General features: G+C 41.7%; 1 protein-coding gene across 1 annotated transcript in view; it reads left to right on the plus strand.

The window, feature by feature from the left end:
* Nucleotides 1-23,342, plus strand: part of SPTLC3 (serine palmitoyltransferase long chain base subunit 3) — a 64,539-nt gene that overhangs the window by 15,590 nt on the left and 25,607 nt on the right. Inside the window, exons 4-5 of the mRNA XM_081832291.1 lie at nucleotides 4,668-4,887; nucleotides 12,890-13,016. Coding sequence (XP_081688417.1) covers nucleotides 4,668-4,887; nucleotides 12,890-13,016 — 347 coding nt within the window. The remainder of the gene's footprint in view (nucleotides 1-4,667; nucleotides 4,888-12,889; nucleotides 13,017-23,342) is intronic.

The following is a 23,342-nucleotide window of genomic DNA, read 5'->3' on the forward strand; positions in this document are numbered from 1 at the left end:
TCCGTGTGTTCCCATCCGATGAAGTAAACATGGAAAATGTAAAGTCCTCCATGTGACCTTCACCATTTACCCATCCAGGGCTCAGTTCCTTCATCTGTAAAATAGGGAGAGTGAAACTTGAGATCTAAAGTTCCATGAGTTCCTGATTTGGGGCTTAAAACTACAATCATATTATTATAGTGTTATTGTCTGCATTTTCTTTTAAGTATTGTTTTAAAGTCAGACTCTTCCAGTTTTGTGTCTCTGAAAAGTCTAGTTGTTTGACTCATTGTGGTTGAGAAATCTCAAAATTATTCAAAAATATACTAGAGAAGGGCAGGGGGTCCCAAATAACCTGGGAGATAAAGTCGCATAACTGGAGCCCAAACTTTCAAAATAAGAAGTATAGAGAAAGAGTACCCAGCCCTTTCAGAAAACACATACGAAAACAAATATTTAAATCTCAGAATGCCATTCTCTCTAAGGATGTAAGCCCTTCTCCTCCCAAAAACAGTGTAAGTTTAGTGATTGAGAACTTTAACCTATGGTTTAAACAAATAGGAAAAAAAAGGAAAAGAAAGTACTTTATCTTTAATTAGTCTTAGCTCTCTTCTTTTTCTCTTTTCACCCCCTTTTCTTCCCTGGATTATACTTGGGGCCCACCAAGGAGATTTTTCCACCATGTAAGTTGGCAGACCAGTGGTTTAATTCCCAATCCTGCCAATGGATAATATTGCTCTATATGTGGAGGAGAAGGTGAGGAGAGGGAAATTTCAAAAAAGAGTCTTGTCACTTAGCTAATACATTATGTAACAGAAAAGATATAAAGAAATTATTCACCGGCTTGCTGGTTTAAGACTAATTCAAGTCCCCGCACAGAGCTTCAAATTAAGTGGTGGAATTATCTCTACCTACAGTTTTATTTTAGTTGTTTTTCTTTTATTGAAGTCAAAAGAAAACACAACTTGCCATTCAGGAAGAAAAAAATAAAACACAGTCCTTGTTTTCTTTTTCATTTTTGGCACTGTGTTTTCTGACAGCAATTTAAAGGAATAACACAGAAACCCTTTTCAATGCATGCACCAATCTCAATATCCCACTATAGGAAAGGGTTTGATTCAAATTTGGTCACATTGAGAAAATGAAAACTTAGTGCGGGTGAATATAACACTTTATAAAGGCTAAGTTCTGGGGCGCCTGGGTGGCTCAGTTGGTTAAGCGACTGCCTTCAGCTCAGGTCATGATCCCAGGGTCCTGGGATCGAGCCCCGCATCCGGCTCCCTGCTCAGCCAGAAGCCTGCTTCTCCCTCTCCCACTCCCCCTGCTTGTGTTCCCTCTCACGCTGTCTCTCTCTCTCTCTCCCTGTCAATTAAATGAATAAATAAAATCTTTAAAAAAAAAAAAAAGCTGAGTTCTCCCTAAGACTCATGTGTGCCTTGCAGTAACTCCAGAAATCAGCAGTACTGTAGAGTCATTAATCCTGGAGGAAGAAATATAAACCAGGTGGGCAGACTCCCAACATCAGCTAGACCAGCCCCAGCAAAGGATGGCTAATTAGCTGCCTTGAGTGTCTTCAAACTGTTCAGCATTAACTCTGCCTCCTACCAAATTCAGTTCCAGAACAAAGAATGGTTATTTGTGACATGTCAGGTTTTCAGCATAGTTGTGTTACCAAATTATAACATGTTAAAGATGAGAAGTAGATCCTAGAATTTTGAGGGCATATAGCCGTTTATTATGTATGACACCCATATGCCTCTTTCCTAAGAGATTCAACACAGAGCATTGTCAAGGGCTCCCCATTTCTCAAGTCAAGCCTCACTGCAAACATTTCCTCCTAAGCTCCTCCTAAAAAAAGGAACAACCCAATGAGAGCTCATTATGTGCCAGACACTTAACAAACATCATTTCTAGGCTGCCTTGGAAAGACCTTATAAGGAGGGTTCCATCATCATGCTTACTTTACATCTCAGATAACTGAGGCAGAGAACATCATGTAAGTTGCCCAAGTCCTCAGTTGGTAAGTGGTGTGGCTACAATCTAAGCTGAGTCAGATGGCCGTACCTTCTCCCCTCAATGAAAACCATGTTAACAATCTAAAAAAATACTGGAATTAACTCAGAGACTTATGTAAGAGAAGATGAGTATATTTGGTTTTCATTTCATTAAAATCTGAAACCAGCCATTCAGAATGACCTTGTGAAAAACACAAATGCAATAAGCTGGACTTCATTAAGATTAACAACTTGTGCTTTGTGGAAGACCATCCCAAGAAAATGAGAAGACAAGCCACAGACTGGGAGAAAATATTTGCAAAAGATACACCTGATAAAGAACTATTATCTAAAATATACAAAGAACTCTTAAAATTCAACAGTAAGAAAGCAAACAACCTGATCGAAAAGACCTTAGCAGACACCCCACCAAAGAAGATATGGAAATGGAAATACACATAGGAAAAGATGCTTCACATCATATGTCATCAGGGAAATGTAAATTAAAGCAATTAAGATACCACTACATACCTGTTAGGAGGCCAGAATCTGGAAGACTGATGAGGATGTGCAGCAACAGGAAGGCTCATACATTGGTGGTGGGAAGGCAAAATAGCAGAGCCACTTTGGAGGACAGTTTGGTGGTTTCTTACAAAGTTAAACATACTCTTACCATACAATCCAGCAATCATGCTCCTTGGTATTTACCCAAACTTGTGAAAACTTGTGTCCACACAAAACCCTGCACATGGATGTTTATACTATCTATATTCATAATTCCCAAAACTTGGAAGCAACCAAAATGTCCTTCAGTCAGTGAATGAATAAGTAAAATGTGGGACATCCAGACAATGGAATGCTATTTAGCACTAAAAAGAAATGAGCCCTCGAGCCATGAAAAGACATGGTAGAAACCTAAATGCATATTATTAGGTGGAAAGAAACCAATCCCGAAAGGCTGAATAGTGCATGATTCCAACTATATGGCATTCTGGAAAAGGCAAAACTATGGAGACAATGAAAAGATCAGTAGTTGCAGAGGTTGGGTGGGGAGAGGAACGAACAGTGGATTTGTAGGGCAGTAAAAAATAGAATGTAAGATACCATAATGATGGATACATGTTATCATACATTTGTCCAAACAGAGAATGCACAACACCAAGAGGCAGCCCTCATGTTAACTATGAACTTTGGGTTACAATGATGTGTCCGGGTAGGTTCATTTGTAACAAATGGACTGCCCTGGTGGGGGATGTTTACACGTATGTGGGGCAGGAAGTAAATGGGAAATCTTTACCTTCTGCTTAGTTTTGTTGTGACTGCTCTAAAGAATAAAGTCCTTAAAGAAGACACAAGCACAAATGCTGCACTTGATGGTCATCCTACTCCCTCCAAACCAACACTTCTTGGCCTGGGGTAACTGCACAACCAGCCGGACTATTTTGACTGAATTCACCTAACACTTATGTTTATTTTTATAATACATTAAATTTAATAAATAAACTAATTAGGAAGAAGGGATAAGTTCAACTTTCTGTTTGCATCAATTGATTAGTTCTTGAACTAAATTGAAGGGTTGCTTGAGTTGTTTGACAAGCTCCTTTGTGTGGTGAGGATGAGAGTCTGTGTGTTTTCATAGAATTCGCCTGTCAGTGCAGTCAAAACTGTGTGTGGTGTAGACACAGACCAGAAAGTGTTGTGAGAACTGATTAAAGCCAAAAGTCCTTTTAAATCCATTGAGTTCCAAAGGTGCCATGTAAATGTGAATGTTATTTATTTACTTCATATTTTTCCCTTTTTTGGAGGACTTGAAGTATTTTTGCAATTTACAGTACTATGAAAAGTTAGGCACTTAGGGCTAAAACAAAAGGGTTCATCTATGGCAGTGGTTCTCAAAATGTTGTCCCCAACCAGCAGTAGGATGTCTCCTGGGAGCTTGGTAGAAATACAAATTTTCAGCCCACCCCAAACCTGCCAAATCAGAAACTCAGGGTCATGGAGGGGAGCATAATCTGTGTTTTAACAAATCAGGGAATTCTGATGCTCCTTCAAGAACGAGAACCATTGCCCTAAAGGAACAGAAAGAGAGGACACTACCAGATGCCTCAACATACCCTTGACTTCCAATGAGCACTGAACAGGAGATCCTAAGAACTTTCTATTGTGCTTTTTTTAATACTATGTGTCTTAAGCAAAGTTCTTTTGTGTGTTTTTAATTCTTTCCTTTACTCTTTGGCAATTCAAGCACTGAGTCTAGGTCAGATAGAATTAGTCCAATAGACAGCAGCAAGCTGACAAAGATAGATTACCATAGATCAATTTCATTAAAACTAGCAAAATACCTAGAATCCAAAATGCTCAGTCTAGTTACACTAGCTGATTTTACAAATAAATTGATCAGCAATGCTGTAAGCTAATTGTTTACTTGGGAGTTAGCTATAACAACTCAAAGCACTTCAATCTATTGAACATAAATTATTTTTTTTCAAATAAAATAATGCCAGATTAGCTTTACAAGATTGAGAAGGTTGTCTTAGCCAACTAAAATATGCCTTAAGAAAAAAGGAATTGCATGTCCCTGTCACCACTGACTGGTGTCAGGAAAGGCTGTCTAACAAGGATTGGAAGGGAGACCATCACAGGGCTTCCCAGGAAAGTATACACAAGTGACAAGCATTTCTCCTTATGCCCTAGCATGGAAGGTTCCATCGTGGATCTGCCCCAGATCGTGGCTCTAAAGAAGAAGTACAAGGCTTACCTCTACATAGATGAAGCTCACAGTATTGGGTCCGTGGGCCCAACCGGCCGGGGTGTTATAGAATTCTTTGGACTGGACCCTCGAGATGTTGATGTGTTTATGGGCACATTCACCAAAAGTTTTGGAGCCGCAGGAGGTTACATAGCTGGAAGGAAGGTAAGCCAGGGATTCCCTGTGTCTATTTAAAACCTGAATGCTCTGGGGACACAGTCTGCAGGGTTTCTGTGGATTCCTTGAGAGCTTCAGCTCAATTCAGCACACCTCAGTAGATCATGGCAGCCTGGATACGGTGGGTCCACGGTCACGTAGGCCCAGAATGGCAAGGAACTCTCCCTCTAGTGGTGAAGAAGAGCATATGATGTATAATCACATTATAATAAAATGACACCAGCAGTGTACCCAGGCAAAGACTTAATACAAGGAGAGGGATGGTTAACTCTGCAGGGTAGCATCTAAGGAGTCTCAGAATAAATATCATCCTTGTAGACAAATGATGGGGGGAGGGTATATTTCAAAAAGAGGGAATAATATATAGCAAACCTCAGAAATGATAAGGGGATGTTACAGAGCTATAAGTAGTTTGGGTTTTGTGGCATGAAAAACATAAAGCAGGTAACAGTAACAGTGGGCAAAGGTCAGATATTAATGAGGTTGACCCTGTGCAACAAATTCTGGATTTTAAGAGTTTTAATCAAATTCGTAGTAAGATCTGAAATGCCCTTCTAAGAGATTTTCTGTGCAAAATAATTCTCTCCCAAATTTTGGATAAGCCATAGGTCAAATTGCGCCACCCTCTAATATCTTTTTTTAAAGATTTTATTTATTATTTATTTCTTTTTTTAAGTAATCTTTATCCCCCAGTGTGGGGCTCAAACTCATGACCCCAAGATCAAGAATCGCATGCTGAACCAACTGAGCCAGCCAGATGCCCCTCTCATGTCTTATCTACATGACTTAAAATTCGGATCCGATGGGATCAGACTATGGAGTGTTATCCCTGTAGTTTTAAGCCAATATCACCAAGGGGGTTGCCAATATAAACCAATAAATGTTTAAAAGAAATTAAAGAGAGGAGAGAGGGTCCAGGGAGAAAGAGAAAGTGAAAACTTCAGCCTGGATTTGAGGGATAAGGAAGCCAGTAGTCTGCCTGTATCCAAATCCTGATAGCTATCTCAGACAAGCCTACACCTGTCCCAGAGTGACTTGTGACAGTGATGTTGGCTCCAACCAAGGAGGCACACCAGGCCCAAAACCAGTGCATGCAGGTGGCATCCACAGCTTATCCAAAATTCCCAATTCCTTACTCATTGTCACCAGCAGGAACAAGATTCAGACTCCTGATAAACCAGTTAGACAAATCAGGGATTGCAGCAGAAGACAGTCTGGCCATTGAAAGCCTATGATTTAAAACAACAGACTTCACTGTGACCATGAGATGCACAAATGCTTAAAATGTTCAGGGTTTTCAATGGTCTTGACCCTTCAACAAGCATTACTTTCTTCTGAGCCCAAAGCACTGTTTTCCATCCTCCCTCCACTGGCCTGTGGGAATTAGCTGGGTAATGCTAAAAACATCGGGAATGCTTAGGATCCTACAAAATTTAGCTAAATCTGGTGAAAGGTTAAATGTTCCCTTCCCCAACTGTGGAAGCAGAGGGATCGGAGGGTCTCAAATTCAGGAGGTCCCTTATCCGGGCTACATTGCTTTGTGAGCTTGTGGTTTTGTGATTACTTTAGCAGCAGTTCTGAGCTACAAAATTTTTAACCAAGCGTAACTCTGTTTCCTGAACCAAGGGCACCTGAATAAACTGAAGTGAGCGGATCCTTGAAATGTTGTCAAATTTGGTAGATGTCACATGTTCCCCCTGGAGTTCCTTCATCAGATACCCACTTTAAACAAAAGCTCATGACTGGCCTGAAGTTAGGACCAGCTCACTCTGGTTTCTCTTACTCTCTACCCTCAAGCCAGTGGGACTATTTTAAAAGTGTATTTGTTCTTGTCCATGTAACTTGTATACATTTGGGATAGATACTGGGAAATCATGGAAAGTTATTATTTACATTAGTCGCAATGCAGAAAAATGTGTAGATCTATTCATTTCCTTGCTCTTTAAAATATTCATTCTCTGTATGCTTGGATCCAAAGAACAGCATCATCCCTACCCCCCAACCTCCCGCTCCCTTTCCAGAGCCTCTGTCATTCTCCGCCCCCTCCATACTACACTGCAGTCTCTGAATTTACCACTAGATGGCAGCAAGAATTAGAGCGTCTTTGGCAGAGGTCCCTTAGCCTATTCTGAGACTTAACTGCCCTCAAACAAGATGCAAAACCTAGAAAACATAGGGCAGTTTTCAAGACGTGAGGGTGAGCGAGAGACTGGAGGCCACTTGTGAAAAGTGTTTATATGCGTCGTTCCCTGACGATTTCAAAATCAGTCAAATACACACCTGTCTGGAATGGTTTTGATGAGTCTGTGGCAAATCCAGATAAACTGGATTCCTTCCAACCTGAGAAGCCCAAGAGTTAATGGAATTTTTGCATCTGCTCATCTGTACCTTCAATTTTTTAAGTTATGTTAATTTTAAATTATGTGTAGTTTCCATTTAAATCATAGTTTTTATTCCCCTGGATTTTGAATTATTTTTGCGAAAAATTTTCACTTAGAGTATGTTTTAAACTATGTTTTTTAACTAAAAGGACAGAGGATTGGACAAATGCTAACAGTTTTAATTTGAAAGAGATCTTTATATTTAGCTATTTAAATAATTAGAGTACAGTTTTTATAGAGTTTCATCATATTTTTTCCTGGATATTTTGGAGTGTATACCTCAACTGGGGGGTAGGGGGGGAGTAACAGCAAAACATCCAGGATTCTAATAATGGGTACAAAAGCAACAAAATGAACCAAAAAATGTTAAAGCACACACACTAGGACTTTACATTTTTCTGAAACCCTAATAATTTCAATTTTACTATGTTCATGGGGATCTTTCTTGAGATCTGAAAATAACTACTTGGGTCAAAAAGTCTAGACAAAGATAAAACTGTCTGGCTCTCTTTTTAAATGTCAATGTTAGGGTTAGTAATAGAGGGACTATATTCCTAGTAACAGTTTCTAGGGGGCTCTAGAAGTCCTTCTGGAGCTGGTCAAGGTCAGGAACATGTACATTAGGGACCAGATCTGTCACGAAAGGAAAAGTGTTTGAAAACAAACAAGGGGAGAAAAAAACTGATTTGCTAAGATAGTACCACAGAGAGTAGAGATTTTGTCTTGGCCTCAGGCTGGCTGTCACAGAATGTCCGATAAATTCATCTCTGCTTATTGGAATTTACTGCCCCAGCCTCAACCTTCTCTCCCCTACTTAGGGAAACTGACAAAATGGTCTCTCCAGAGCCAGCAAGATTTTGCTATTTTATTCACTTTGAGTTTGGAACTACTGTAGATGATCTGTGAACAACCCAACTTGGAACATTCTGTCTATTCAAGACCTTTGAGGTGAAATGTCAGAGATAATTACTTGTCTCCACCTGTCGGAGCTCCATGCCATGAATGGCTTCTTTGAAGGATACCTGAGCTGATGAAATTAGGTTTATGTTTATTTTTTACTTTCTGTCAGTCCAGTTGCTGAGAAGGTGTGGTCAACACTAAAGACCCTGCTTTGGGGAGTCCAAGTCTTTCTCGGGCATGTGTCCTGAGTGCCCTTGTATGTCTGCTGCTAAACACTGGCTTTCATAGCCTCCCCAGCCTGAGCAGAGACCTGCAAATGAGTGAAGCAAAGGTAGCCTTCATGACTGACAGGTCGCAGGGCTGGAATTCCGGAGGAGGGAAGTCAGACAGGGCAGCCAAGTTTGGGGTGAGCATTAGCCCCAGAAACCTGGGCGCCAGACAGGCAGGCCCCTGGCAGGAGCCAGCTCTGCCCTGTGTGCTCAGCCCCGGGCTGCATTTAACAGCCCTTTGAAGTAAATGGGGGTCACAGTATAAACACCAAGATGTTTATTCTAAGAGCCTCCTGTCTGATTTCCTCAGCAAACCACCCTTGCCCTTGAACTCCAGCCCTATGGGTAGAGAAAATAATCAGGGTTTTGAACTTACAAATGGACTTGGAAACCTCGGTATGAGGAGACCTTTAACCCACTTTGAAGGAAGACATAACCCAGACTTTCCTTGAAGAGACCAAAGCCAACTCCTAATTCATGGCTCCCCATGCCCAATGGCAGAATGCAAGGAGGGAATCAGAAACAGGGCATCAAGACCTTCTTTGATGCTCTGCAGAAGTTACCTAAGGAGTCCCACTTTCTGAAGCACGCAAGAAAATTAGATGTGTCCATAAAATCAGACCCTCAGAGGAAGGGGACCCAGTCTAAAAGAAGTAAGATTGTGGGCAACATAGTCTTAATGTTAAAAGGGAATGATAACTGCACTGATGAGGCATTTATTCAAACTAAGAATGCACACAACCTTGGCTTTATGAAATTTCCCAATTTGGAAAGGAAAATTACGGGTTGGGGACATTGACAAGAACCCTTGAGGAACCCAAAGAAGCTTGGTTTTGTTTCTTTGATCTTCGCCATTGATGCCCCAAGACTAAGAGAATATTTTTATACTTGTTCCTAAGAATGCAGCTTAGTAGTTCCCTATATACTTCAGGGACCCTCACCATCCTTCCTCAGTCCCTAAAACCCTTCTGCTTTTCATTAGATCACCAGTATTTATCAGGCCCCTGCTGGGTACCCACCACTGTGGATTTTAGAGTGTGTAACCCCATCCCTGCTCTCAAGGGGGTCTCACTCACTTTGGAGAAATAAGAGCAATAGCCCCAAAGCATTTTGAGACTGATGCAATTCAGTCTGTAGTTTAGTACTGTTAACACTTGAGTATATTGGGGATTCACCCCTCCTCCCCACCCCAAAAATGAGCAATCTGTGAACTAGGGAAAGCACCACAGGTGAAGTGGAAATGAAGGAGTTGGGCTTTGGGCTAGCCTTCCCCCATCACCATGTGGCTAGCCAGGTCTCCAGTCTGGAATAGAATTATATATAGTGTGGTGCTAAGGATAGGGACTCCAGAGTCATGCTCTTTGGGTCCAAATCCTTGTTATCCAACCATGTTTTGGTTGGATAATTTTCTGATCTGTTCTGTGACTCAGTCATCCCAACTATAAAAGGGAGATAAAAATAATACCTACCTCAGAGTGATTGGGAAGGTAAAATAAGTTAATCCATGTAAAGTTCTTAAAATGGAGCCTCAAGTGGCCAAGGAATATCAACTGTGGTGTTAACTTCGAGCCCTATTATGTTTTCGGGGCCATGCCAACTGTCATCAAGTCTAGGTACTCTTTTCTTTAAAATGCTTCTCTTTTCCTTTATTTCCCCTCCTACCTTTACTACCCCAATAAGGTTGGAGGAAGAGCTGGGCTGAAAACTTTTGGTTTGCTCCCTGGGGGTACCAATGTGTAGTTCCCTAACTTTAGAACATCACCCTCTGCCAAATGAGGGGGCTGGGATAGAGACACTTCGAGGAGTTTTTGTATTTTGGTCCTAACCCATGCTCCCAGCTCTAAGAGTCTCCAAATTGACAATCCATTAACAATAACTGCCAATCTCATTGGGTGTTCGCTATGTACCAGACACTTTTCTAGACACTATATATATATTAACTCATTTAATTTTCATAATGACCCTGAAGTTAGTATTACCATTATCTCATCTTTCAGAGAAGTAAAGTAGAGCACAGAGAGGTTTAGTAACTTGCCAGTGGTCACATATCAGTAAGTGGGAGAGCCAGGACTTGAACCCAAGCAGTCCAGTTCCAGAGCTTGTCCTGTATATTCTCGGTCACACTTCCCTTCATGGGGATAACCTTGTCTTGGAAGCAATAGCTTCTCCCTCTACTCCCAACTGATTCCTCTATTCTTTGATGATAAGATTCTGTCCTCATTCCTAATCTTAGCACAGGTTCATGCCTCCGCCTTCCTCTGCATCTGCCCAAATCCACCCACCCTTCAAGGCCAGATCACCTCCTTGAAACAGCCCTTTTCCAGCCCTAGTCCACAAGAGCCCCCATTATACTGTTGCCTGTGTCCTACCCACTCTCTCCCACTTGGCTTCCCCAGCATTGTCAGGAGGTACCAACTCTCAACAAACAAAGAAAACCCTTGTTGCTGCTCATGGAGCAGCACTGAACATAGAGCTGTGAACAGCCTGGCTGCAGCTACTCTGGAAAATGACTCTCTCTCTTTAGGTGCTCCTCCCTTCCCCATCCTCCAGAGTGAACTTTTCAAATACTGTGTGGCCAGTGCCTTAAGTCAGGCCATCATCATGCATATACTCTTCCAATATAGTGAAAACCTACCCAACTGCTTATATGAGATTCACTAAACAAAAGAATAGATAGAAACTTAATTTTAATTTTAATGTAAGTGGATGATGGCTGCCAGGGACTAGCCTTTCCATCCTCCTTCTCTTCTTTGACTTCCACATCTAGAACGGAGCCTGGAGCAAGTCCTCGTACAAACATGCTGGAAGGAAAAATGAAAGCAGGGAAGAAGGCCCAAGAGTAGGGAGAGAAGAGAAAAAGGAAAGGATAAGGAAGGGGGGGGGAGGGGAAGGGAAGGAAGGGGAAGGGAGAAGGAAATACTTAGGAATGGAGAGAAAAAAAGATTTAAATGAAGAATTTGAAACAAAAGAGGGAAAGAGGGAATCAGAGTAGAAGAAAAGGAAGAAATGAAAGAAATGAAGAGTGTGAAATGAAAGACAATAAGGAGAAAGGAAATTGGGGAAGAAGGATGCATGGAAGGGGGAATTTAGAATGAAGGTCACATTGAAGGAGGTAGGAGGGACAGAATGGAGCTGCCAGGTCCCCCATGGGCCAGGTAGATGCATCACATCACCAACCACCTCTGAGACAGGCCATTCACTTTACTGAGGAAGATGAGCTAAGAATGTTTAAAATGCTTGTGAACAACCATGCCATCCATTCCCCAAGAGACAAGGAAAAGTGAAAGGTGGGCACAGTCCCAAGCTTGAAGGTAGCCAATGAAGGGGGTTTAGGAGGAGATGGGCTTGCCCAAAGCCTCCCAATCACCTTTACTACGGAATGATCAGAGAAGACACCTCAGTGGGATTCTAAACTGTCTCCTCATTCTTGAAGAAAAGGTGGCTGATCCTTTATAGACTCACTGCTAATTCAGAGAGCTATCATTAGTCCATTAGCTTTTCTGCAGAGCATCCTGAGGGTCCCAAGCCATGAGCGAGAACAGGTGGGCCAATGGATGGTCTGGTCAGCCAATAGACAGCTGAGCACCTCTAGTGCAGGCCTCCCCACTGTGGCATTGGGTTATTAGAATGTCTTAAGGCTTTCAGTGGGCTTACCTGGCACCTTATATTAGGCCTTGGGAGTCAGGCATACAAGTGAAGAATCATTCCTACCACTGAAGACCAGCAGACTGCAGTGAGTCAGCACCCCAAATAGTTCTGCACAAAAATTCCAATAGTTCTCTACTGTCCAAGGCATAACCAAAGTTTATCAGGTCCTAACCTACACTCTGGTTGAATTTCCCACCTCTCCCTTCTGCCACTTCCTACCCCTACCCCAAGTTTTCTTTTCTTCTTTATCTGTCTTCATTCTTGAAGAAAATTCCACTTCCTCACTGAAGTCTTTCCTGTCTCCTCCAGCTAGTAATACCCCTCTCTTTCCTCGGCAGTCTTATAGCCCTTTTGCATATACTGGTCTGCATATCCTGTTACTTTTCCTCCCATTACTTTTCCATAGGCACAATCTAATGTTATACTCTCAAGGGCAAGAACCACATCCTGTATTCCTGGATACTCCTAAATACTAAGCCAATGCCTGTGCATGCTAGGTATTCAACAAATGTTTGGGAAATAATTTTTCCATTATACATATGGTTTTGCCTTACAGACCTCAACTGCAAATTCTCAGCATCCCACTTTTGTATACCTTGTAGGTTTATAAGGGAGAGACTAAGAAGAAAAGATAGAAAAAATAAACAGTTTGGGGATGCCCCTTGAAAATCAGACCACATTCGAGAACCTAATGTCTTGTGCTATGGTGGATGAAGAGGGGACTAAATATAATTCTCACAACCAACACTAAGACTTATCTGCTTTCTTTTATGGTTTCCTCTTTTATTAAAGGACCTTGTGGATTATTTAAGAGTTCACTCACATAGTGCTGTTTATGCTACATCCATGAGCCCCCCAGTAGCTGAGCAAATCATCAGATCAATGAAATTTATCATGGGACTGGATGGTACCACGCAAGGTAAGAGGGTCTGCAGGGGGAGACAACTCCCATAAATCCTTTCTTAGACTTCTCTCTACCTTCTTTCTGCCTCATCAATCTGCCCCCTTCTCAGATACACACCTTTGTCTTAATATAACCCAATTTGTAAATCAATTTGTACAAACCCAATTTGTACATGATATATGATCATACATAGTACAAAAATGTACTAAAACTGCTGCCAAAAAAAAAAAAAAAACTGCTGCCAACACACACACAAAGAAATTTTTTTTTAAAAGCAAAGAAAACTTTCTAATTCACCTCTTAATGTGATCAGCAAATCTGGATAATTTTGTATAATCAGTTGTGTTAAAATGAAGCAAACGGTTGTATGTGTTTGCCTGTGCTTGCTTGGGACCATCACTTGTGTTTCCCTGGGAACAAAGTAGGGTTTGGGGAGGGATTGGCCACCACTGCCCATTTGAGGATATGTGGACAAAACACACACAATAACTTTCCATTTTTTTTTTTTACATTGGTGTGCTACTTTGCTCAACCCAAATGAGCTTAATCTTCTTTTTGAAAAATTGTTTCAGCAAAGCCTTTTGGAACTAGCCTCCTATCTTTTAGATATAGTTTATAGGGCTTCTACTACATATCACAGTGGGGATACAATGATGAATAAGGCAGTTCTTGCCTCCAGGCAATCTCGTGAGTGCATTTATGGAAGTAGTAAATTCTCCCAGCCCCAGGGCTGGTCACTGGGCCATGGAATCCATGTGTTCCACCCCACCTCCCAACTAGTGGGAAGGCCTCCACTGTTTACTGCCATCTTCTAAGCCTACTATTTCAGTAGAAGCATGGGGAGATCCATTTCCCAATTTTATTAAAGCAGCAGAATACTTTACTCACATACAAATTTTACCCAGAAGTCTACTATATAAGACAGATTAGAACAGGGCTGGGCCGGTTGAAGTAGTGTGTACCCCTACCTCCGTATTGACAGCCCCTCAGGTCTTTCTCCTGAGTCCTAGTGCCGCCCAGGACACTGGTTTGAAAACCCCTGAGACAGACCTTTCCTTTTCACTAAAGCAGGAAAATGGCTTGCAGAGTGATTTTTTCCCTCTATGTAAAATGCAGTAATTTGATGGTTCTCCAAAGTCTCTTCCAACCTTGTCTTTGGAGTTTTATGATTCTGTCCCTTGTTGAATAGTCTGTGTGAAAAGGAAATAAAAGTCCAATCTAGGAAGGCCATGTGGTGCAATGGTTAAGGGCAGAAACTTAAAGTAAACTGGAATCCTGTTTACTAGCTCTGTGACCATAGGCAAGTGATTTAACTTGTCTGTTCAACTCTGGGCAAGTGACTTCTCGGTGCTTCGGTTCATCCAGCTATAAAATGAGGAAAATAATGTTGATGAGCTCATGCTTTTATGAGAATTAGGTAAATTAAGATACATAAAATACTTAAAATTATGTCTGAAAACAATTATTTAGTAAGCATCATATAATTGCTTGCTACCATTATTTGCTACTATTATTGAGGTGTTTAGTTCTCGGATGAGAAGTGTTTGGACCACAACTCCGGGATGCAGTAGGAAAGAGTCTTATAATGGAAGTGAGGTAAGACTAGTGTCCTCCAAGGCCCTGGATTAATCAGGATAAGCAAAGTTATGCCACCATAGCAAATAAACCCTGAAACTCTCTATGGCTTAACAGAACCAAGTTTTATTTCTTGCTCATACCAAGTCTAATACAAATCAGATAACTCTCTACACAGCTATCGTCCATAGGAGCAGTGATTCAGGCTACTTTAGACTCCGCGATCCCCGTGGCAGAGAACAGGGGAACATCAGCCTGGAAGTGACACTTACCACCTTGCTTATAATCCTTTGGCCAAAACTAGGCATATGACCACACCCAGATTTGTGGGAGAAGGAGTTGGTAAATTAAAGGATATGGATATGGATAAGCAAATATCTTTCAACCTTTTAAAACTGAAGCTAGAAATAGAGCTGTATCTGTGCCCACATGAATTGTCTGGTTGTATGAAAAAGACTGGTCTTGAAGCACTTGGCTTATCACAAAGCCATTATTGATGATCTTCTTGAAATTCACTCATTTCTTTTTTTTTAAGATTTTATTTATTTATTTGAGAGAGAGAGCACAAGCAGCAGGAGGGGCAGAGGGAGAAGCAGATGCCCCTACTGAGCAAGGAGCCCGACTCAGGGCTTGATCCCATAACCCTGGGACAATGACCAGACTGAAGGCAGGCACTTAACTGACTGAGCCACCCAGGCACCCCAAACTTCATGCATTTCTTTTTTTTATTATCATGTTCAGTTAGCCACTATCATTAGTTTTTGATGTAGTATTCAATGATTCATTAGTTGCATATAATACCCAGTGCTCATCACAACATGTGTCCTCCTTAATACCCATCACCTGGCTACCCCATCCCCCTAACCCCCTCCCCTCTGAAACCCTCAATTTGTTTCCCAGAGTCCAGAGTCTCTCATGGTTTGTCTCCCTCTCTGATTTTTTCCCATTCAGTTTTCCCTCCCTTCCCCTATGGTCCTCCAAGCTATTCCTTATGTTCTACATATGAGTGAAACCATATAATTATCTTTCTCTGGTTGACTTATTTCACTTAGCATAATCCCCTCCAGTTCTATCCATGTCAAAGCAAATGGTGGGTATTCATCCTTTCTGATGGCTGAGTAATATTCCATTGTATATATAAACCACGTCTTTATTCATTCATCTGTTGAAGGGCATCTTGGCTCTTTCCACAGTTTGGCTATTGTGGACATTGCTGCTATGAACATTGGGGTGCATTACCCCTTCTTTTCACTACATCTGTATCTTTGGGGTAAATACCTAGTAGTACAATTGCTGGGTCATAGGGTAGCTCTATTTTTAACATCTTGAGGAACCTCCATACTGTTTTCCAAAGTACCAGCTTGCATTCCCACCAACAGAGTAAGAGGGTTCCCCTTTCTCCACATCCTTGCCAACACTTGTTGTTTCCTGTCTTGTTAATTTCTGCCATTCTAACTGGTGTAAGGTGGTATCTCATTGTGCCTCATGCATTTCTTAATGGAAAACAATTATTTGTGATTTAAGCTAAAATGCAAGTTATATGAATTGTCCTACAATGACCAGAATTATCCTTTGGTCTTATTTTAAAGATGAATAACTACAAAAGTTACCTGAAAATTAGCCTATGTCTCAATAAGGATCACTAATTTCTTAAGCCCTTTAGTGTATATGCTATCAGAAGCAGTTGATTTACATGTAGGCAACCTGACAATCTTTCCCTTCCCTCCTCTGGATTGATTTCCTGCTTCATCACAGACAGAACTCACTCCGCTTATCTGAGCACAGCTGAAGATCTGCAGAAAAGTCACATTGAAAGATATGATCATTTATCCTTTGATAGTCATCTATCATCAATTTTTCTTCCTTTGAGGTGGGAGGTATCTCCCTTGGTTCTCTCTATAAGGCCTTATAATTAAAGAATTATTTGCTTATTATTTTTTTACCTCCCAGTTGAAGTTTCTCACTTTACTCCTCTTGCCACCTTAATAGGGAAAAGAAAAAAATAAAGAACAGAGAAGGCAATGTGTGAAGTCTGTTTTCTTAGAGCCAAGATGGGAGAACCCAGGGGGAAAAATAGGACAATTTCTTTTCAAATGGGTGAACAAAGGAAAGTAGTAGAAAAGAAAACTGACAGAATCATCCACCAAGTTTCAGATGGTTCTGTCTAACACATCTTTTGAAGAATTCAGAAACACCAGTGAATGTTCATGTTGGCCTCATTTATAACAATGCCTGCTTTAAATAAAATGAATAGGACAGGTTGAGAATATTGCATTAACTCACCCCTCTCTGCTGAGATATATGGACTCTTGGGGTAAAGTTGCCCGGAGCTCAAAGGGATGCACTATGTCATTCCAGAGCTGCCTTACAGGGTCTGAGAGAGCATGGCTCCAAGCCTTCATCTTTGGCCCACTCCACTGCAACTGTGATTGGAGTCTTTCAAGGCTTTGTTTTGGGTTGAGTTTGGGGAGCAGTTGGCCAGATCTGTCCCTTGATGAATATCTTCACTTTAATCTGCAATGCAAAGCCATAGGCTTCAAAGAAAGGCAAGCTACAGGAATAAGGTCAGTGTTCCTTTGAAGCCAAGGTTCAAAGATGAAATAGCAGTCTCAGTGAAATGACAACGTTTATGCACAAACAGCCACCTTCACTCTGCAGCCAGGCTGCTCGCGGAGTTCATGCACACAGGCTGAGGAGCTGTGGGCCGTGCGTGCATTCCATGTGCTTCAAGGCCCTTTCAGTCTCCTGGCCTGTCACATCGTGCAGCACAATGAGCCCAAGGTGGAGATTTGGTTTCTCCATCCTCATGGTCGTTGGGTGGTCCATAAGCCAAATCAGTGCTGTAAGCCCCTTAAGGGCAAGAAATGTGTCTTGAATTAATCTGGTGTTCCTCTGAGTGTCAAACCCAGTGCTCGGCTTAATAAATACATCATGATTCAACTTCCATCTCACTGGCCTACTCGATTTCAGGTCAGTGTTTCTGCTAAACAAGTTCGAGGGGATGTTTATCTCAGAGGACTGGAGGTCAGGAATGTGTTCCACACCCGTGTGGCAGCTGAAGGGATCACTTAGTACTGGGGACCCTCTGTAACTGACATCACTTTTGAAGATGCCCAGGAAGATTGCAGAAACAGCCTTGGCAGAAACAGCCTTGGCAGAAACAGCCACAGGAGGCTGAGCCCCAAACCATAACAACTCCCCTAAGGAAAGCACTGGCAACAGGTGTCTTATTATTTTTTATTTAAATCTTGGATGCATGTTTTTCAATGAATCCTTCAATATTCTTTTTGAACTGCCAGTTTTGGCCTTCCTTCCCCACCCTCCCTTTCTGCACTCTGGGGAGAAAATAGAGGATGTATCTCACGGAGGATTAAGGGTGTATGCTCTGCAGCCAGATGGCATGGGGCCCGGTCCCCAACGGCCCTCACTCCATGACAGGCAAGCTGCTTACCCTCACTTAGCCTCCACCCCTTAATTTTAATTGGGCTTGTCCATAGGAGTAAATGACGTGGTACAGATAACGGACTTAGTGCAACACTTGATAAATAGGAAATACTCAATAAAAGCTAACAGTTACTATTATTACTATTATTTTAATTCATCTGCTTTCTGCCCTTCTCCAGACTGTCAATTTTACTCATCCTAGAACTCTGCCTTTCTCTCAGACCTCCACCTGCTCCATCAGCAAATCCAAAAGCACGTCCTTTGCCATATGTCCAGAATCTGGTCCCTTCTTGCCAGCCCCGCCTCTACCTCTGTCAGCTCCCACCTGGATTACTGGAGTAGCCTCCTAGATATTCTCTCCACTTCTGCTCTTATCTTTTGTAAGACTTGTTTTCCATATAGAAGCCAAAGTAATCTTTTTTTTAAAAATGTAACTCAGAATACCCCCATGCAGAACTTTTCACTGCTCCCCATCTTACTGAGTGTGAAGTTCAGACTGTGGCCTTCAAGGCTTCTCAGGATAAAATCTTCCATTTTCCCACCATCTTTTCCTCACTTGGTCCACTCCAAGCAGCTGGCCTCCTTGCTCTTCCTAGAATGCAGGGAATGACTTCTGCAGGGACACTGTGCCCTTGACAGCCTCTCTAGACCAGCATCTCTGAGCAATACTTGTGCGGCCCTATCCCTCACGTCCCTAACATCTTTGCTTAACATCAGCCTATTAGGGAAGTGACCTTATCCTAAACTACGCTCCCTCCTTGTCTCTCTGATTCTCCTTACCTCACTCTTGTCTTCATGGCATTTGTGAGCACCTGACAAATGACATAGACATCGCCTTGTTTTTCGTTTTGGCTCCCTAGAATGTAAACTCCAGGTGAACAAGCATTTTGTCTGTTTTATTCGTTACACTGAGGACAGTGCCAGGCAATTCATTACAGGTTCTCAACAAATGTTTGTGGAAAAACAGAATCCTCTCTTTCCCTCTTAGCTTAACAAATAAATGACCCTTGTCTCCTTCACATCTCTGTGCTTGATTCTCTCCCTTCCCACCTGCTACAGTCACTGCCCCTTTTCTGAGTGATGAACTGTTCACTTCCTTCATCCCAAAAAGCTTTCCCTTACCCCTTCTTCCTCTTCAGCCAGCCAGCGAGTTGCATCTCTTCCATGGTTGCAAATCTTCCTGACACGGGGGCCTTTGCTGCCTGCTTCCCCCTCCTCCTCCCCACTCAGCGTTCAGCAACTTGAGCTTGTCCTCAGCCCATCTCCATTGCCTCTGCCCCCTGGAAGCTTACTGCTGTATACCCATGCCACTGGCCCTTCTCCCGCCAGATTTGACTGACATCTCTACCTCTTCCTCTCTTCCAAGTCTTCTCTTAGTTGTGGAGTTTTTTTTTTTTTTCTATCTGTTCTTCCTCCTGGTTTCTGTGAGGTATGTGCCCCTGTCTACATTTGCCAGAATTCCATCCTCTGTTCTCTTTAGATTTCCCTCTGTACAAGCACACGCCCCCCCCCCCCAACACACAGCCCTTATCCTTTCCCTTATGTAGAGACATGAGTCTCAGATTTGAACCTGTATCAGGATCACCATGGGGGATGGTAAGAACAGATTGCTGACAGCTTCTGGCTCAGAAATGCTTTTTGCATGTCTTATAAGCTCCCAGGCGATGCTGATGCTGCTGCCCCAGGGACCACACTTTGAGAATCACAGCTGTATGATGATCTGTAGTCAGTTCAGTTTCTCCTTCCCATCAGGTTGTCCCATCACTCCATGAGACATGAAGTGATGACTGGGAACACGTGGGCAAATTTTTCAGACATCAGTGGCATTGTAATTAGCATATAGATGTAAGAGCAAAACTAAATATAGACATAGGGCAAGAATCCCAAGAAAGAGGCTGACTATGAGCAAACTCAATGCTGAGATGGCCAATATTAAGTATTCAGAGATTCTGCTCGATCCTTTGGAGGAAAAGATGGCCCAGAACAGATACATTATCAGCATCTGTATTACAGCCAATGCATAATTGGGACTTAGCACTTTTATTTTTAATTCAGTTTGGAAAATATGTAACAGAGACCTACTAGGTGTCAGGCACTGTGCTTACCACTAGTGATAGGAACATGATGGTCTCCATTCATAAGAAATCCACAACCCACTAGGGCCTGATAGCCAAGAGCTCTGCACCCTCACAAAATACCTGTGCTCACAACCGCCTCTCCCTTCAACCTGCCCTTCTGTATAACTTTTTGAAGTACAGAAAGTCATTAGGAGTTCATGAGCACAGTACTGATTATATTATTTGATTTGATAGCAGACATCTGACACAGAGACTGCCATTTCTCTAATAACCTGTGTCTCTTGCTTGGGATGGACCAAGTATAATAATACTTCAGCTCTTTAGGGCATCTTCAATTGGTGAACTCCATTCAGTGAGAAAGGAGATCCCCAATGGGCAACTGCTAAGTTTAAATTAAATTATGAAGAAGGAAGTTTAATAAGTTAAAATAAATTACAACAAAGTCTTTCACATTCATAACTTGGGAGAAATGGCTTTTCCTATCACTCTGTGGGGTCTGCTTGACTTTGCACTATAATTATCAGCTTCCTATTGGCTACTTATTTTCCTGCTGTGATTGTTACAATTTTGATGACATGGTGTTGAAATGACATTGGCACTTTTCTAAGAAAAGTTGGTCTGCTCAACCTGATACATCTATTGAATATCAGATACTAAGATTTTGTCATACTTTCAATTTCACATCAGGATGAAATACCGACTATGCATTTTATCAAACATTTGCCTCCTTGCCAGCATGCAATTTACAGACCCATTTATTTGAATATCTAAGTTTAATCTGGACATGTAACATTTTTAATTTCTTGTGTAACATCAATTTTTTTAGATATAAAGCTTAACCAGAGACAGGAATAGTTTTGGAACAATTCTAGCTATATTTAACAGCTCAGTACTTACATTTGAATGACTCCACTAGCTAACTCATTTCTTATTTCACCAAAAAGGCTTTAGGAAAAATCATCATATCTGTGATTTAACTATACTTCTCCCTGCTGTTACTTCAGTGCTAGGCTGTTGGGATGAACACCGACTTTTTTTTTTTATCACAAAACCTCTTTTTTGCTATCATATGCATGGAAATATTTGATGTTTATAATTGAGTGGCCAGGAGTATCCCTAGAAATGAAAACAGTAGTGAGAATGTACTTGCAAGAGAAAATAAATACAGAATTCCAATTCCTAATGTATAATATCCAATTTCAGTAGCCTAAACCTTCATCACTATTAATAAAATCTCCCAGGCTTATACAATAAAGTTAAGAAAAATGAAATTCCCTATTTTTCATCAAAGTCACACTTCTCCCCCTTTGCCCTTTAACAGGGAGTTTCTGAGTAGCAGGGGGGCACATGTCTGGATATTATATCGGTAGAGGAAAAACTAAAGGTAAAATTAAGATGAAATAATGAATTGTGTTCTTCCTGGAAATAAGGCAGTTCACTACATAGGATCCTCAAAGCTATGGGAATTTGACAGGATGGAACAATAGGGTGTTTTATCTTATTAATTTGATGTTTTCTGAAGGTAGTATGCAGAGATTATTGCTACAAGAGGACAACACAAATAGCCACAGTATTACTAGGATCCTTCTTCAGTCGTCTTAGATATTACCAATCAAACTTAGATATTGTCCAGATAATTGCCTCAATTCTCCACTTTCAATATGAAAAAAAGGCTTAACAAGCCTAACAGAGACAGGAAAATTTGGTTTTGGTGAACTTGAGCAATAAGGCTAAGGGAGGATGCGGAAACTGAGTCTGCAAACAAAAGCCAAGTACCCCCGGCCATTGTGCCAATACAAGGAATTCTTCCTCAAGGTGGCTTCCTTTGCCCATTGGCAACTCAAAACCATGATGGGCCCAGGATCTGAGGAGGAAGTATTAAATAGACACACTCCCCAACAGAGGGCCTCCTCACACTAAATCTTTCTGAGATTTTATTTCTTGCTTGACTTGGGAAGTATTCAAAACATTCCATCTGTGAAGAAGTCCTACCTGGGCCCCAAAACTCTGTTTGCACATCCCATGCTGCCTTTGGCAGGGTTGGGGAATGAAGGCTCTCAGCTAATGGAATTGCTCTCCTTTTTCCCTCTGAGTATCAGCCTCTGGGATGGAGAGGCTCTCCATTCCTGAAATGAGGAGGTGATGTCTTTTAAATCTATATTTGGTTATATTACAGTGTCACTATTCTATGGTGACATTGCCTATTCTAAAATTAAAACTGAGTATTCTGTCCCTTCGTTGCAAAATCCCTGGTTCTAGTCACTGAGAATATCTGAGGGGCTAAAGATGACTGGTTTCTGTGCAAAAAGGAGAAATTAATGGAAAGGGGGCATATATTGTTCATTGAACAAGTTTAGATCACGTTTAAAATCACCAGATAAGTAAAAAATTGGCACCGATAAAATTTTTCTTAGCCTCACAGACAAAGAGAGAATCTATCTTCAAATTGAAAGAAAACAATTGGGACTTTCTCTGATTCCCCCAGAGGCTTGCAACCTTTCCTCATTTTGATCCCTTGACTACCGCATAAGACTTTCCTTGCTCCTGACCCCAGACACAAATACCTTGTGCTTTCTGCCACTCCTCTTATCTCTCAGAACAGGCTCAGAACCAAACTCAGGGCCCAGATGAAATTTGGACTCAGGACATCTTGGAATGGGAGTTCATGCTAGAATGACCCTTCTAACTCCTGCCACCAACCCTAACCACCCTTTCTAAAATATCACCCTCTTCTTTGTGGGTTACTCTCTCTACTCCCCTGTTCTGCACCATTTTTCTTCATAGTACTTATCAGCACCTGGTACTTCCTTGGTTATTGTCTGTCTCCCTCAGGAGAATACAAATGCCGTGAGGACAGGGATACTGTCCCCAACCCCAAGCAATAAATGTTGACAGAATGAATGACCCCATTCAGTGTAATCTTTGGCCATATCCCACCAACTATTCACCAAGCATTGGTACCTCCCTTATGTATGCTTATGATATCTCTGCTATCTAGAAGGCCTTCATCTCTCCCCACAACCCATTTATACCTATTTTTTAAAGATTGTATTTATTTATTTGAGAGAGAGAGAGCAAGCATGAGTGGGGAGAGGGGCAGGCGGAGAAGGGAAAATGGAGAAAGAGAGAGAGAGAGTGCCAAGCAGACTCCCTGCTAAGCGTGGAGCCCAATGCGGGGCTGGATCCCAGGACCCTGAGATCATGACAGGAGCCCAAGTCAGATGCTTAACTGACTGAGCCACCC

Source organism: Leptonychotes weddellii, chromosome 10 (genome assembly GCF_054177405.1).
Source record: "Leptonychotes weddellii isolate Sample4059 chromosome 10, ASM5417740v2, whole genome shotgun sequence".
Classification (NCBI taxonomy): Eukaryota; Metazoa; Chordata; class Mammalia; order Carnivora; family Phocidae; genus Leptonychotes; species Leptonychotes weddellii.